This window comes from Sylvia atricapilla, chromosome 29, assembly GCF_009819655.1.
Source record: "Sylvia atricapilla isolate bSylAtr1 chromosome 29, bSylAtr1.pri, whole genome shotgun sequence".
In the NCBI taxonomy this organism is placed as follows: Eukaryota; Metazoa; Chordata; class Aves; order Passeriformes; family Sylviidae; genus Sylvia; species Sylvia atricapilla.
Genome location: NC_089168.1, coordinates 581,735 through 597,359, shown reverse-complemented (window position 1 = coordinate 597,359; position 15,625 = coordinate 581,735). Strand labels below are relative to the sequence as shown.

At 55.9% G+C, this 15,625-nt stretch overlaps 1 protein-coding gene and 2 non-coding genes across 7 annotated transcripts; all 3 read right to left on the bottom strand.

Annotated features, from left to right (window-relative positions):
• Window positions 1–347: 347 nt before the first annotated feature.
• KANSL2 (KAT8 regulatory NSL complex subunit 2) lies at window positions 348–15,134 on the bottom strand. Of its 5 annotated transcripts, none has more exons than XM_066337613.1 (10): window positions 14,708–14,843; window positions 13,517–13,774; window positions 11,314–11,492; window positions 10,368–10,482; window positions 9,002–9,165; window positions 7,380–7,546; window positions 6,369–6,465; window positions 3,473–3,726; window positions 1,505–1,690; window positions 348–806 (listed from the first exon to the last, which is right to left on the bottom strand). In XM_066337613.1, exons 2-10 carry the CDS (start codon window positions 13,765–13,767, stop codon window positions 693–695), a joined length of 1,527 nt encoding a protein of 508 aa, XP_066193710.1. In that variant the 5' UTR covers window positions 13,768–13,774; window positions 14,708–14,843; the 3' UTR covers window positions 348–692. The 5 variants fall into 5 exon arrangements, with proteins under 5 accessions (XP_066193710.1, XP_066193708.1, XP_066193709.1 ...); XM_066337611.1 differs by having other exon boundaries at window positions 348–809; window positions 14,708–14,842; XM_066337612.1 differs by lacking the exon at window positions 14,708–14,843 and adding an exon at window positions 13,869–14,202 and having other exon boundaries at window positions 348–809.
• LOC136372865 (small nucleolar RNA SNORA2/SNORA34 family) lies at window positions 862–989 on the bottom strand. Its single transcript, XR_010745538.1, has one exon. It is a non-coding gene; the product is annotated as a small nucleolar RNA SNORA2/SNORA34 family (small nucleolar RNA).
• Window positions 6,171–6,298, bottom strand: LOC136372864 (small nucleolar RNA SNORA2/SNORA34 family). Its single transcript, XR_010745537.1, has one exon. It is a non-coding gene; the product is annotated as a small nucleolar RNA SNORA2/SNORA34 family (small nucleolar RNA).
• Window positions 15,135–15,625: the final 491 nt, after the last annotated feature.

Sequence of the window (15,625 nt, the reverse complement as noted above, 5' to 3'; positions counted from 1 at the left end):
CGCCCTGCGCCCCCGCCGCCGCCAATCCGCGCCCCGGGCACCCCCCTCCCGAATCCCCCCGTTCCCGTGATCCCCGGAGCCGCCCGACACGGAGCCGGTACCGCCGCCCTCTTTCCTCCCTCCCGGCGGGAATCGGTACCGAGCACCCGGATTGCGGCTGCCCCGGGATGGGACCGCCCCAACCCGCCACCGCGGAGCCCCTCCGGGCGTGTCCCCCCCGCCACGGCAGCCGAGACCGAAAAATGAAGGGTGACCCATAAAGGGCGACCCCCTCCCCGGGAGGACACCCAGCCCCCAGGGCAACCCCAAATGCTTCGGCTCATCCACACGACACAGGGACACGGAGCACTCACCTCCGTCACTTTATTGTGGGGGATCCCGCGGGATGGAACCTCTGCCCCCCAAAACATCACAGGGCCACATCACCCACCCCCAGGGCACACCAGAGCGTGGCAACGGATCCCAAAACCAGTGATTTCCCTCCCCAATCTTCTGTGGCTACTGCATCCCCACAGATGATGGGAGGGGCTGCAGACCCCACCCTGGGGTTTCAGGGGTCCCTGTGGCTCCAAGAATCAGCGGAGAAGCCAGAGCTGCAGCTCATGCGGACACTGGAGCAGGACTCCAGCACTTGAGTCCCCCAGACCCCACGCTGAGGGTCCCCTGGGTGCGGACACCCTCCTGTGCCGGGCTCAGCTCACGGCCCCCGGCTCCAGGCTCCCGTTGGCAGCGGCTCCCCGGGCCGGGGCGGACGAGGCTGTTTCCTCCGGCTGCTGCTCATCCTGGGGCTGGAACGGGAGGTGACTCTGCTGGGGACAGGACAGGGACAGGGTGTTGGCCGTGGTGGGACACAGCCTGGGACAGTGTCGCTCCCACACGAATTGGTCGTTCCATGGGATGGGAGCACCAACAGACCGGGAGACATTTCCTCTGGGCTCCTGTTTGAAACCAACGGCTACAGCAAACCGGGGGTCTTCAGTCAGAGCCTGGGCTGTGGCCCCTGCACCCCAAAACCCGGCTTTCACCCCAGGAGACATGACAGGAGAGGCAGGACAGAGGGGTGGGTGACATCACCTGTCCCTGTGGGGGCACCCCTAAGAAGCTCCAGGCTGGAGGACAGGAGCAAATTTCAGTTATTCCAGTGAAAAGATTCCAAGGAAGAAATGAAAACCCCTGGCCTGGGAGGGAAACAACTCCCCTAAAACCCCCCAGCTGGGATTAAGCAGTTCCAACAGCAGGCAGACATTCCCAGTGTCCCAGACATTCCCAGCACACCCATCCCCAGGACAAGGGTGGCACTGAGCCTCCCACAGAGCCACCTCGGGGGCTGGCCTCTGGCCTCGCCCACCCTGGCACTCCTAATGCCATCCAGACCACGGGCACACCCAAACTCTGGAGCTGCCGTGTGGGAGAGGAGCCCCCCGGGCCTGGAGGGAGGAAGAGGGGGGGTTTCCTGCTGGGAAAAGCCCATCCCGGGGGTGGGGGACAGTCCCTCCAGCCCTACCTGTGCAGAGCCCTCAGCTGGAGGGACGAGGGGCGTGGAGGAGCTGCCCCTGTCCGGCTCCTCCAGCGCCAGGATGTCGATGGGAGCCTCGGCCATGTCCCGCAGGGACGGATCGAGGGTCACAGAAGGGTCAAAGAGCAGAGGGGATGGGGGGCACTGCATCCCATCACCCACCACGTCCAGGTCCTGGCAGGGAAAACAGCAGAGCAGCTCATCAGGAGGGGTCTGAGGAGACTCCAGTCCTCTGAAGCAGCAGGAAAGGGAGAAAGGCAGGATGAGGAGTGGGCACCATGCCCCTGGGACCCCTGGCCGGCAGCCAGGAACACACCCCAGAAACTCCCTCCTGGAATGCTGTGATCCCAGCTGGCACTGCTGAGGACAAGGTGTGGGACACACCACCTGGAGCCCAGTGTGATGGGTTGTCTCCAAAGTGTCCCTCCAGTGCCTGGAATGGCTTTGACAGGCTCCAATCACACCCTTCTGGGGACCCCCAGAGCACTCGCCCATCTCCAGGTTTTCACCACACTCCTGAGGATCCCTGGAGCAATCCTTCACCTCCAGGATGTCACACACATTCCAGAGGACCCCTAGAGCAATCCCTGCTCTCCAGAGTGTCACACACATTCCAGGGGATACCTGGAACAACCACACCCTCTTCTAGGATGTCACACCTCCTCCGCTCACCCTGACACCACAGATGGGAATGGACAGGCTCTGAGGACTCCTCCATCTGCCCTCCCTGACATGGGGAGAGGCTGGGATTTGTTTTGGTTCCAAAGGGGATTTGACACGAGGGTGAGATTCCTGTGACTCACGAGTGGCACTTCCCCAGCCTGGCACGACGTGAGACACAACACAGATGCCCCCAGCAGCTTCCATGAATCTGCAGCATTCCAGAGGGAGCCTGGAACGCTCTCAAAGGACAGCATGAGGGAAAACAGTCTGTTTTTCCTCTCTAACCCAAAAAAACCCACCTCCCGTTTGCACAGAAAGGGGCTGGGATCTGAGCTGAGCCCCCTCCCAGCCTGACCCCATTTGCTCTCCCAACTCCTGCTGCTGGAATCCCTCCTCCAGCACCAAACTCCAAAGCACATCCACAGTTTGCCTCCAACAGCAGGGCTCAGCAATCTCAGGAGCAGCCAAACACTGAGGGGACACCTCATCCACACGAGCAGCTCCCATGGATCCTGGTGCTTTGGTTTTGCCTCAACACATTCCTGAGGCTTTCAAGTGTGTTGGCTGCAATGCAGGATGATGCCACAGTAATCTGGGGATTAAAATCTTCCTGTTTTCCTCATGCGAGAGAAAATGGGGCTGTGGGGGGAAAATCCTGTTTTTAAGAGGTCCCTAAATGGATTTCAATGAGCACAGCCAGTCCAAAGGAACAGCCAATAACCCTGCAATAGTTCCCAAACCTTCTGCATTGCTGGATTTTCACAGCATGCCAGGATGCTTTGGATGGGGAGGGAATGTAAAGATCACCCAGTTCCACCCCTGCCATGGGCAGGGACACCTTCCACTACCCCAGGTTGCTCCAAGGCCCTGTCCAACCCATCCCTGGACACTTCTAGGGACCCAGTGGCAGTCCTACAGCTCCTCTGGGCAATCTGTGCCAGGCCTCCACCATCCTCACAGGAATTCCTTCCCAATATCCCATCTAACCCTGCCTCTGGTAGTGAGAAGCCATTCCCCCTTGTCCTCACACTCCATCCTTTGTCCCAAGTCCCTCTCCAGCTCTCTGCAGACACTGGAAGGAACTCTAAGGTGTCCTAGATCCTTTTCTTCTCCAGGTTGGCCATCCCCAGCTCTCCCAGGCTGGCTCCAGAGCTGTTCCAACCCTTGAACATCTCCGTGGCCTCCTGTGGCCTGGCTCCAGCAGCCCTTCCAATGCTGAGGATCCACCCCAGACCTGGATGCAGCGTTCCAGGTGGGCTCTCAGGTGGGCAGAGGGGCAGTTTCCCCACTTACATCACTGAACTCCAGGGGCAAACTCTCGGTGGGCTGGAGCTCGGCCGCGCTCAGGTACAGATCCGTGGGAGCAGCTCCCAGCTCCTGGGGGACAGCCAGGACCTGCTCTGGGACGTACATCTGTGGGGGCAGGCGGAGGTGCAGGGGGCAGCACGGCTCCTCAGACAGGCTCACAGGCACGGGCTTGTTGCAGGGAACTTCCTCCGAGCCCTGGCATGGTTTGAACAGCGTCTGGTTTGTATCCTGGCAGATATCTGGGAAGAGGAGGTCAAGGAAAGCACCACAAATACAGCCAGAGACACATGCAGAGGGGATAAACGCTGAGAAATGCTCCCAATCCCCCCACAAACCATGTTAATCTCGTCCCTATTTCTCCCAGATCAGGAATCCAGAGCCTAGAGCTGCACCCCAACTGCCCAAAGATGTGGGTGACATAATTACAATGATGGAAAACTGGGACAACAGCCACAGCCCCCCCCGTGGGGGCTGGGAGATGTGGCTAGATCCCTGGAAACCACTCACAGATACTCAGCTGGATTGCACAAAGGCACAGGATTAACTTTTGTTTGCAGACATCCATGGAAAACGATCAGCTCCAGAGCCACAGGCAGGGAGATCCCAGCACACACAATGCCTTTCCCACAGCCAGGAGTTTAGTTCTGGTATTTCTATCTTCCCACTGCATTTTCCTTCCCAATGGAAAACCTGTTCCTGCCAGAGGTGTAAATGGGATTTCCTGCCTTTAATCCCAAAGAGAAACTGCTTCAATTGCATCACACTTGGAGAGCGATCCAGAGGCAGAGGAGCTACAGATGAAAACCCAGACTGCTCTGACCCCATCACCTTCCAATCCTTTCCTCCTCTTCCCAAGCCCCTTTTTGATCCCATCCTCCTCTTCCAACTCCATCCTCTTTTGACTCCATTCCTCCTTTTCATCCTCTTTCAATCTTTCTCTTCTTCCCACCCCTTCCATTCACTTCTTCCAACCCCTTCCTCCTCTGCTGATTCCCATCCTTTTCTTCCTCCCACCTTCCTCCTCTTCCAACCAGGATTGTCCCAACTGCAATTTCTTCACACACCAGTGGAGGGGAAATCCCAAACCCAGATAAAACTGGGAAAATACACCAACTTTAAGCCAGTTTCTTAAGCTCTCTAGGTTTGAGATTCACCCTTCCCTTCTCTCTTCTCCTCCCTACTCCAAGGATTTCTCAGGAATCCACTTCCTGGCAGGCTGTGGGGAGCCATAATCCGGGCTGGCAGCAATGTCAGAGCCCAGCCCAAGAGAGAAGGACCTGGGACACCCAAGGGAAGATATGGTGAGGGAACATGGGGTGGGGAAGGCAGACTTTCATCTCCTAGAGCAACTCCCAGCTCCAGCACCGACTTTACTGGTAGCCAAAAGCACAGATTGCCAAGAGGACAAAAATCCCGGGCTCCATCTGGAGTCTCCCAGCCTTTCTCCATCCCTTTAGTGCCCTGTCACAAACAATCCAGCTCCTGGAAACAAACAGAGCCCAAGAGGCTCCCGAAAAGCCACAGATGTTATCAGATGTTATCGGCTGCCCGAGGAAAAGCTTGTTTGTGTCAGTGAGAGTCAGCTGAGAGCTCCCGCCAGACCCAGCTCTTCCCCTCCCTCCCGGGAGCGCCAGCTGCCAACAGCAGCTTCTCTGGCTGTTTTATGGGATTTCTCCTGTCTTTATTTTGAGGTCTGTGCTGGTTAGAGAGAAACAAAGGCAGCTTCCAGCTCCTGCTCCCTGCACAGGGCTGGGGGAGACTGACAACTCCAGGGACAAAGGAAACCCAGGGGCTCTGAAAAATCCAGACTCTCCCAAGAAATCTGAAAGCTCCTCAAGACCCAAGAGCTCCCAAAAACTCACGAGCTCCTGCAGACCCAGGAGCTCCCACAAATCCAGAAGTTCCCACAGACTCATGAACTCTGATAAAACCAAGAGCTCATACAAACCCAGCACCTCCCACAAATCCAACATCCAGAGATCCAGAAGCTCCTCCTCACCCAGCCCTTGGACCCAGTGCCAGAACTCGTCCTGACTCACCCCGCTGCTCCCTCCTGTAATTCCCATCCAATCCAAACCTGGACACATCCACCCACTCCCACAAGAGTGGACAGAGCAGATGGAATCCCAGGGCAGTGCTGGGGTCATGGAGCCAATACTGGGGGTCATCCCTGAGCTGCAGGGTCCCAGTGGAACTTCCAGAGCCAGCTCTCCAATAGCTGAGGCTGATTTGGTAAGTGGAAGAGCTCAAGGCTGCTCACACACACATGAGAACCTTTTGAAAGGTCTATTTGGGCTAGAGCAGCTCCAAATAGGCTTGGAACTACCCCTGCAGATCCTCCCAAAAATCCACAAGGCTTTGCTCTAGTGTCTTCAGGTGGGGAGTAGGTTCTGCTCCCAGGGAACAAGGGACAGGACAAGAGGGAAGAGCCTCAAGTTTTGTCAAGGGAAGGTTCAGGAATTTCTCAATTCATCAGAAGGAATTTCTTCCATGGAAAGGGTGGTCAGACTTCACAAGGGCTCCTCAAAGAGCTGGTGGAATCCCATCCCTGGAGGGGATCCATGCACATCTCTCACAGCTCGGGCCTGCCTGGGTTCTCTGCTCCCAAGTGAAATGCCCACTCTGTTTGGATGCTCTGGACCCAGGAGGCCACAGCAGGACCACCTCTGGGACCAGCCCAACCCTTTGTTGCTCCCACACGAATTGGCTGTTCCATGGGAAGGGAGCACCAACAGACTGGGAGACATTTCCTCTGGGCTCCTGTTTGAAACCAAAGGCTACAGCAAACCGATGGCCTTGATTCAGGGCCAGGGAGGGAAAAAGGAGGCACGGGACAAACTGCTGGCAAACAGGCACCTGAGTGTCAGGATGAAAAGGATACGTGTGAGGCAGTGGCGGGTCATCGGCAGGGACGGGTTGGAGCATCGCACGTCATCAACAAAGGCCAAGCAGCGCTGGCTGGAGCGGGTGGTGTGTGCCTGGAATCATGGAATGGTTTGGGTTGGGGTAAAGCTCCTTAAGCTCCTGTTCCCATGGGCAGAGACACCTTCCACTATCCCAAGTTGCTCTAAACTACATCTGACCTCTCCTTGGGCACTTCCAGGGATGGGGCAGTCACAGCTTCTCTGGGCACTCTGTGCCAGTGCCTCCCCACCCTCACAGGTGGGAACTGGTTCCCAATATCCACCTAAACCTCTCATCTCTTCGTTTAAAACCATTCCCTCTTGTCCCATCACTGCCTGTCTATTTAGAGCTCCCTCTTTTTATTGTCTACTTGAGGCACTGGAATGGATTCACTTAGACCCAGGAGCTCTCAAAGACCCAAGAGTTGCCAAAAACCTGAGAGCCTTGACAAATCCACAAGCTTCCACATCCCACGAGCTTCTACAGACCCAGGAGCTCCCCAAACTCCTCTAGCCTCCAGCCAAGCTGTCAATTACGATCTATGCTAGAACTTTCTTAGAAAAAAAAACTTTTCACATTCATGCTGAACCACCACATCCTCTGAGTCCCCTTTTCTCCAGGCTGAGCCCCCTCAGCTCCGCCCTCTCCTCAGGAGTTTTCCAGACCCTTCTTGTGCTCCAGTCCCTTCCCCAGCTCCATTCCCTTCTCTGGACTCGACCCTCAATGTCTTTCTTGCTGCGAGAAGCCAAAAACAGACTCCAACATTAAAGGTGTGGACACCAAGAGCTCTCACAGACCCAAGAGCTACCACAGATCCCAGAAGCTCCCGAAAGCCTCAACAAACCCACGAGAGCTTCTCCAAACCCAGGAGGGCGGCAGCCAGGGCTGTCCTCGCAGGAAGGGTGTTACATGGGGCAATCTGCCAGGGCCTGGGGTCAATCCCAGAAAGACAGGAGAGCAGAGAGCCATCCAGGATGTCCCCACGGACCTGCTGGGCCGCGCCGTCGGTGGCCAGGACCCTGCGCTCCCGCAGCTGCCGGTGCAGCAGAGCCTCCACCCCGTAGCGCTGCCGGTAGCGCCGCAGACACTTGAGTCGCTTCAGATTCTCCCTCTCCTTGGCCATCAGCCCCTCTGGCCCTGTCAGCAGGCTGCTCCCTGCAGGAATAAAGGAAGAGTCAGGAGTTTCCACCCACCTGCCTGTTGTTTTTTTGGGTTTTTTTGCCTTCAAGGGGCCAGATCAGCCACAGAGGGATTTGAGAGCTCCATCCACAGGACCGACAGAATCGCAGCTTTGGGTGACGCCTGGCGGTGCAGGTTCCATCCCAAAATTTACCCTGACCTCTCTGCATGCACCAGGAACACTTGGGCCCACAGTGTATTTTTAAAATCTCCTTCAAAAATAATTCAGTCGCTCCCGTCCATTGTGATTTCAGCAGCAGAATAGAAACTTGTCAAATTCCAGGTCACTCCTGTGCAAGTTCTGGAAGCTTCCCGCCAGCATTCCTGGTGTAATTACAGGGCAACGCTCAGGATCTGCTTTTCTCTGACTCCTTTGCTAAAAAGAGTTCTGCAAAATTGGTATGTACCAAACTCCTGGTTATTTTTACTCGAGCCTGAGCTGAATTATGGCGTTTTCCAGGATGAGCTATTAAAGGATGATGCTGGAAAAAGAGTCCTTTGCTCTGCAATCCTTGGGATCAGTTACACAACTCGGTTTTGCCTCTGTTGAACTGGGAATTCCTGCTTCCAAGAGCATATTCTGCACAGGGAGAATGCCAGCAGAGGCAGAGGGAAAGCTGCATCCCTGCTAAGGAGGAATATGCCAGTACAGCAGGACTGGTATTACTGGAACCAACTCCTGTTCACACACCAAGGGCCTTACAGACGAATACTTTTTGTTCGTAAAAGGAAAAAACAGGAAATCCCAGTACAAAATAAGCACTTTTGTCTCAGAATTAACATTATAGCTCATTTCCTGCCACTGCTGCAAGCTCTGAAGAGCAAAGAAATGCACAAGCTTTGGAACTCCAGTGATACGGATCTCTGGGCACAGGACCAGCACAGAATCATGGAATCAGTCAGCCTGGAAGAGCTCTCCAGGACCAGAGTCCAACCTGTGACTGATCCCTACCTTGTCAACCAGACCAGAGGACATGAGTGCAATGTCTAATTGTTCCTTGAACACCTCTGAGGACAGAGACTCCACCACCTCCCTGAGCACTTGCAATGCCTGACCCCCTTTTCCTTAAAGAAATCCTCTTGATGTCCAACCCAAACCTCCCCTGGCAGTTCGAGGCCATTTCCTCGTCTTTTTGTTCTGTAGGAGCAGATCCTGACCCCACCTGGCTGCACTCTCCTGACAGGGAGTTACAGAGAGTGAGGTGACCCCACCTGAGCTCCCTTTTCTCCAGGCTCAGCCCCTCCCCAGGTCCCTCAGCTCTCCAGCCCCTTCTCCTTGTGCTCCAGCCACTTCCCCGTGCTCCAGCCCCTCAATGAAACACCTGCTCTGAGTGTGCTTACCCTGCTCTGAAACCTGCCTCTAGAAAGGCCCAAAGCCCCTTTTTTTAGCAGATTTCTGTGCACAACCTCAGGCAGGAAGTCTGGGCTCACCGATGGCCTCATGCTCTCCCTTCCTGCTGTGGAGGAACCGGCGCTTTTTCTCCTTCAGCAGATGCTGGAGCCGCTTGAACTGGTCGATGTAGAGGGACTGAAGGCGGATCAGCTTCTCCCGCATGATGAGAGCCACCTCCTCGGCCGTGTACACGCCGGCGTGCCTGGAAAACCCAGGGAACAGGGGCTGTTTGGGAGGGTCCCTGGGGACTGATCCCCCCAAAGGGTGTGGGGGCCCCTCGGGTTTGATCTCTGAAGGGTCTGAGGGTCCCTCAGGGATGAAGTCCCAAAGAGCTGTTCTCCAAAAGGGCGTGGAGGTCTCTTAAGGTGAATCCCCAAAGGTGTGAGGTTCCTTCAAGACCAATCCCACTCGTGGTGTGGGGGTCCCCTGGGGTTGCTGCCACAGAGGGTGTGGAGATCCTTCATGGCTAAAAACCAATTGATGTGAAAGGGTCCCATGGGGCTGTTCTCCTGAAGGGTGTGGAGGTCTTTCATGGCTGAACCTCTAAAGGTTGGGGGGAAGTCTCTCAGGATTTGGGGGTGCCTTAGGGCTGATCCCCAAAACTATTTGGGAGACATTCAAGGCTTGATTCTCTGAATCTGTGAGGCTCTCGCCAGACTATTATTGTGTGGGGGTCCCTCTGGGCTGTTCCCCCTCCACCACAACAACACTGATATTACTGAGAACACTCTGGGTTACACCAAGAACTCATGAGCTGAAATACTCAAATTCAGGCTTTTTTAAAGAGATGGGATCACCCAGAGAAGCTGCTGAGCGATACACTCCTGAAGAGGATGAACAGCAACTACTTCCCAGAAAACTCCAGCTCCAAGATCTGAGAGTATCCACAGCCAACAAACCACGTGGGCATAAATCCATGAGAAATCACTGACAGTGTCATGTCTGGAACACAACCACTGTCCCCTGCAGCCACAGTGAGCCCAGAACAGGGAACAGAACAGAACAGGGAATGTGTAGCAGGCAGCAGGCACCATGGAATCCCAGAGGCTGGAAAAGCTCTCCAGGATTGAGTCCAACCTGTGACCAATCACCATCAGAGCCCTGAGTGCCACATCCAGTCATTCCTTGGACACCTCCAGGGATGGGGACTCCACCACCTTTCTGGGCAGTTCTAACACCTGACAACTCTTTCCATGAAGAAATTCCTCCTGAACCTCCCCTGGCAGAGATTGAGGCCGTTTCCCCTTGTCCTGTCCCTTGTTTCCTGGGAGCAGAGCCTGGCCCCCACCTGGCTGTGCAGCCTCCTGTCAGGGAGTTGTGGAGAGCCAGAAGGTTTCCCCTCTCAGCCTTTTTTCCAGGTTGAGCCCCCTCAAGATGTAAGATGGATTTAACTCCCCAACCTACTTGAGGGGATCCTCCTGGTCGCTGTCGATGCTGTCAGCTTCACTGTCAGGGTCTCCACGCCATGTCTGCTCCACGGTGACAGGGTCCTGCTCACAGTCACTCCAGCTGTCCTCATCTGCAAGACACAGCACCGGGACTCACAGGACACTGTCCCACATCCCAGGATGGCCATCACACCCTGGAGCTCATGGAGCTGCCTTAGGAAAGGTAATTCTCCACCCCAGGAAACCTCCCAGCTTGGAACAGCCAGAACATACTGGGAATGATGCTGCAGCCCTCCTGGGAACCACGGAATTCCAGTGGTACTGTTTAGCAGCCCTAACATTTCCATGCTAATCCCACAGGATCTGGGTCAAGCAGTGTGACTTCTCTGCAGGAAAGACACACCAGGCTTTACAAGACCCCAGTTTTCACACCCAGACCACAGATCTTTTTCCCGCTGGACTGAAGAAGGGACATTGCTGGCTGTCCCCCACAGGAACAGAGCAGCCCAGCACTGCCTTTGGGTGTGATGCCCTGGAGTGACTACCTAGAACAGAGGCTAGACAAGGTTAAGAGAATAAAGTGGGTATTTATTAAAGGCCTTCAATAGATATAACTTGGGCAATCAGAAGCTACACCCAAGATGGATGATGGTCACGAGTTTTTCAGACAGAAATAAGTTTGGTCCATTTACATAGCAGGGGTCAATCCTCCAATATAGCCTCAGGTAATGACATCATATTCCCCTCAGTTTGTTCCCCCTCAATTCACTTTTGTTCATACTTTCAGGGCCTGAGGCCGTAGGGTGCCCTTGAATTTCAGGCCTAGAGGAATTGTTTTGTCTGACCAAAATGTGAAGAGAGCAGCTGACCCTTTATATGCAGTTTAGAGTTATGCACTAATGCAGTCCAGGATTTGAAAAACACAAAGGCTAACATCTTAAAGCCTGAGGTTGAAGCCTTACCCAGGATGCGGCTGGCCTCGCTCCGGCTGCTCTCTGTGCTCTGGGAGCCCAGCTCTGCCCGGGCGTAGGAGCTCAGCTGGCACAGGAGGGTCTCGCCCACGGGCCCGGGGTTGGATTTCTTCACCTGGGCCTGGAGCGCCAGCGCGTTCCGTCGGGCGTGCTCCGCGCAGAACGAGGTGCTGCGGGACAAACCACGGGCTCAGTACAGCACCCAGCCAGCCAGGCAAGGAATCACTGAGTAATTTGGGTAGGAAGAACCTGAAACCTGAGCTGAGCCCCCTCCCAGCCTGACCCCATTTGCTCTCCCAACTCCTGCTGCTGGAATCCCTCCTCCAGCACCAAACTCCAAATCCAAAGCACATCCAAGGTTTGCCTCCAACAGCAGGGCTCAGCAATCTCAGGAGCAGCCAAACACTGAGGGGACACCTCATTCACACGAGCAGCTCCCATGGATCCTGGTGCTTTGGTTTTGCCTCAACACATTCCTGTGAGGCTTTCAAATGTGCTGGCCACAATGTAGGATGATGCCACAGTAATCTGGGGATTAAAATCTTCCTGTTTTCCTCATGCGAGAGAAAATGGAGGTGAGAGGTGGAAAATCCTGTTTTTAAGAGGCCCCTAAAGGGATTTCAACGAGCACAGCCAGTCCAAAGGAACAGCCAATAACCCTGCAGTGGTTCCCAACCTTCTGCATTGCTGGATTTTCACAGCATGCCAGGATGCTTTGGATGGGGAGGGAATGTAAAGATCACCCAGTTCCACCCCTGCCATGGGCAGGGACACCTTCCACTATCCCAGGTTGCTCCAAACCCCCTCCAGTGTGTCTCTGGACACTTCAAGGGATCGGACAGCTCCAGCTTCTCTGAGAAATGCATTTCAGGGCCTCTCCAGTCTCACAGGAAGAAATTCCTTCCCAATATCCCACCCAACCCTACCCTCTGGTAGTGGGAAGCCATTCCCCCTTGTCCTGGCACGCCACCCCTTGTAAATTGTCTCTCCATCTTTCCTGCAGCTCCTTCAAGCACTTTAAGGTCATGATTAGGTCACCTCTGAGCTTCTCGTCTCCAGAACAATTCCAATTCCCTGAGCCTTTCCTTCTAGGAGAGCTGCTCCATCCCTCTGCTCATCTCAGGGCCTCTCTGACCTCACTCCAACTGCTCCATGTTTTTCCTGTGCTGGTGCAGGGCTGGAGGCAGCTCTGGGTGCAGAGTTTCACCTGAGCAGGGCAGAAGGGCAGGGAACAACCCCTGGCACCTGGAATTTCTCATAGAGAGCTGGCTGCAGGTCCAGCCTGGGAATGCTGAGAGCCCATCCACCACCATGGGAACATCACCTCTGGCAAAAGCAGCAGGGAATAAAAACAGCTTTTAGTTAAAGCCAGTGAATTGGGTGAGTTTTTGAGCTCTTCTGCTTCCAAACATTTCCACTGGATTCTGCCTTCCCTGTATTTTATGGCACAGGGACCAGGGTGGAAACAACCACTGCCCACATCCCAGTAAATCCCTGGAAGCAACACGTCCATGAGGAATCTGTGCTCTATCGTCCATAACTGCTCCACCCATTCCTTCCCCAGCACTCGAGCATTTCAAAGGCCTAAGGGAAGCTGCAGCACAACCAGGTCAAAGCTGCACAGGGATCTGAGTGGCTGCTCTTGGGATTATCCACTGGCACAGGCAGAGGGATGTGCTGGGATGAGGGAGGGATGGCACACACAGATCCAGTGCTGGGCCTGGAGCACTGCAGCCACCTTCTGCTGGGCCAGGGCACAGCCCAGAGTCCCAAAATAAATCCATAGTCTCTTCCCTGCTTAAAAACTCTTTGGAAAAGGGGAGATGCTTTTCAGAGGTAACCCAAATGCAGCAGCTGAAACAGAAGAATCATGGAATACCCTGAAAGGGACCCACAAAGCTGACCAAGTCCAACTGCTGGCCTTAAACATGACACCCCAAAATACCACTATTCCCCTTGGTGCATTATCCAAATACTCCTTGGGCTCTGAAAAGGTTGTGACTGTAACCACTGCCCTGAGGAGCTGCTCAAGTGCTCAACTGGGGAAAGAACCTTTTCCCAAAATCCAGAATAAATCTCCCCTGACACAGCTCCAGCCATTCCTTCAACAGGGAAGACAAAGAGAAAAACCTGCCCCAGCCTGTTTAATTCCACAGAGTTTGGAACTAGAAAACCAGGAGGAAAAGCCACTCACCCATCCTTCTTCTCCGGTTTGGGAGCAGCGTTGGGACAACGCTTCCCGTTCTTTGTGGACACGTAGCTGCACTGTTTGAAGGGAGCATTCCTGTCCTCGAGGATGTGCTTGATACAGAATTCCTGCCCTTCCAGGCGGGGCTGGGAGCAGGGCCGGGGGGCGAAGGCACAGGCCAGGGGCTCCTGCGGCCGTGGCACCGGGGTCAGGCGGCCCCGGCTCGTCGGCAACACGTGAATCCGGATCCTGTTCATGCCGACGCTGCAGGAGGGATGCAGAGCAAGGAAAGGGAATGGAATAAAACGCTAATAAAATGAAAAGCAGCGGCAAGAAATAATTTGAATAAAAGTCTGACCCCTTCAGCAGAAAATGAGGCTGCTCTTACGGAGGTAATTCCCAATAATGTTCGAGGGAACTTTCAACCCTACAGAAATCTTTGGGGGATCCGCTTCTCTCAGTGCACGCCTACTGCATCTCCTCGGTGCTCCCAGTGCCCATCGCTGCCGCTATCCCGACATATCCCGGTGACTCGTTCTGCCCCGCTACTGGTGTCCATCCACGCTTCCTTACCGGTGCATCCCCGCTGCCCATCCACCTCAACCCCGGTCTACCCCGGTCCTTTCTGGTTCCCATCGCGGTCTATTCCCGCCTCTATCCCCGAGTGCGTAGCCCGGTCTATCCCCGACTTTATCCCGGTGCCCCCATGCTGATCTATCCCCGGCTTTATCCCGGTGCCCCCATGCTGATCTATCCCTGCCTCTCTCCCGGTGCCCCCATGCTGATCTATCCCCGGCTTTATCCCGGTGCCCCCATGCCGATCTATCCCCGCCTCTATCCCGGTGCCCCCATGCTGATCTATCCCCGCCTCTATCCCGGTATGTCCCGGTCCATCCCCGCCTCTCTCCCGGTTCCCATCCCGGTCTGTCTCGGCGCCCCCCGCCCGCGCACGTGCTCTGCCGCCGCGCTCCCGCGCATGCGCGCTCCCGCCGCCCCGGCGCCGCCATTTTGTCCGCGGGCGGCGGGCGTGAGGGGCACCCCTGAGGGGCGCCCAGGTAGCGCCACCGGAGCGGAGAGCGGGATGAAACCCACCCCCGGGACGGTGCAGGACGGAAGAGCCCTGGAGAAGTACTCAGGGGCTGCGCTGAGGGGCAGACCGGGCGCCACTGAGCGCGGGAAGCGCCGCCGCCATCTTACCTCTCTGCCGCCGCGGCCTCCGCGCTGCCGCGCCGTGCACCCGCCCCGCCGCCTCACTGGCCCGCCCGTCCACCAATCAGCGGCGAGCACGGGGGCGTTCCCGCGCGCGATTGGCTGAGCTCGCAGTCACTCATACAGGGAAGGGCCACGCCCTCCAAGGGTCACGTGAGGGCGGCGCGGCGGGAACGCGACACGTGGGCGCGGCGGGACCGGGGCGAATTCCTGGGTCAGGACCCTGCTGCGGGGGGAAACGTGGGGGAGCCCCGGGCCAGGACACCGGGTGGGTTTTGGGAGTTCGTCGCCCCCGATATCGGGGCGGGGAGCGAGCCTGGACCAGGCGTGGGCTTTGTCTCCGGGTCAGGAGACGCTCACCGTAGGTCCAGCGTGGTCCCAGAGCACCACCATGAGCCCCCCCTGGCATCACTCGGTTCCTTCCCGGTTTCCCAAGCCAGCCACGAATCACACTGTACACCACCGGGAAGGGCAGAGCCTCAACATCCCGGGAGGAGCCGCCTCCAAGAGCAGCTCCAAGAGAGGGAAGGGAAGCAAGGGATGGGCTTTGCCCAGAGCCTGAAATCTAAAAATTGTTCCCAAAACTGGACCAAATGGGTCCCCAAATCCTTGGAGGGGGTTTGGCAGCAGCAGTTCCTCCTAAAAACAAGCTTGACGTGGAACAAGAGTTTGCCAAAACCATCCAGAGACCACCCATTTACTGAAGGTCAGAAAAGTCAAGTCTAAAAGAAAAGGAAATAGGGCTTTTCTAAATATTCAACCCAAACCCTGGCAGGTCCCCTGGCCTTGGGCTGAGGCTCCAGAAGCTGCTTCCAGCTCAGCTGGGAACAGCTATGTGCCCAGCAGTGTGATTCCCTGAAGAGCTGCCCTGGGCATGGTGCCTACAGGACCAGCCTGGCACTTTCT

Bases quoted from the DNA above. Each gene is read 5' to 3' on its own strand.
- KANSL2 (XM_066337611.1), bottom strand. From the start codon at position 13,767: ATGAACAGGATCCGGATTCACGTGTTGCCGACGAGCCGGGGCCGCCTG. The intron at 11,493-13,516 runs GTGAGTGGCTTT...TTTGTCCCGCAG, and splicing joins AAACCGGAGAAGAAGGATGG to CACCTCGTTCTGCGCGGAGC. The intron at 10,483-11,313 runs GTAAGGCTTCAA...TGTGTCTTGCAG, and splicing joins CGAGGCCAGCCGCATCCTGG to ATGAGGACAGCTGGAGTGAC.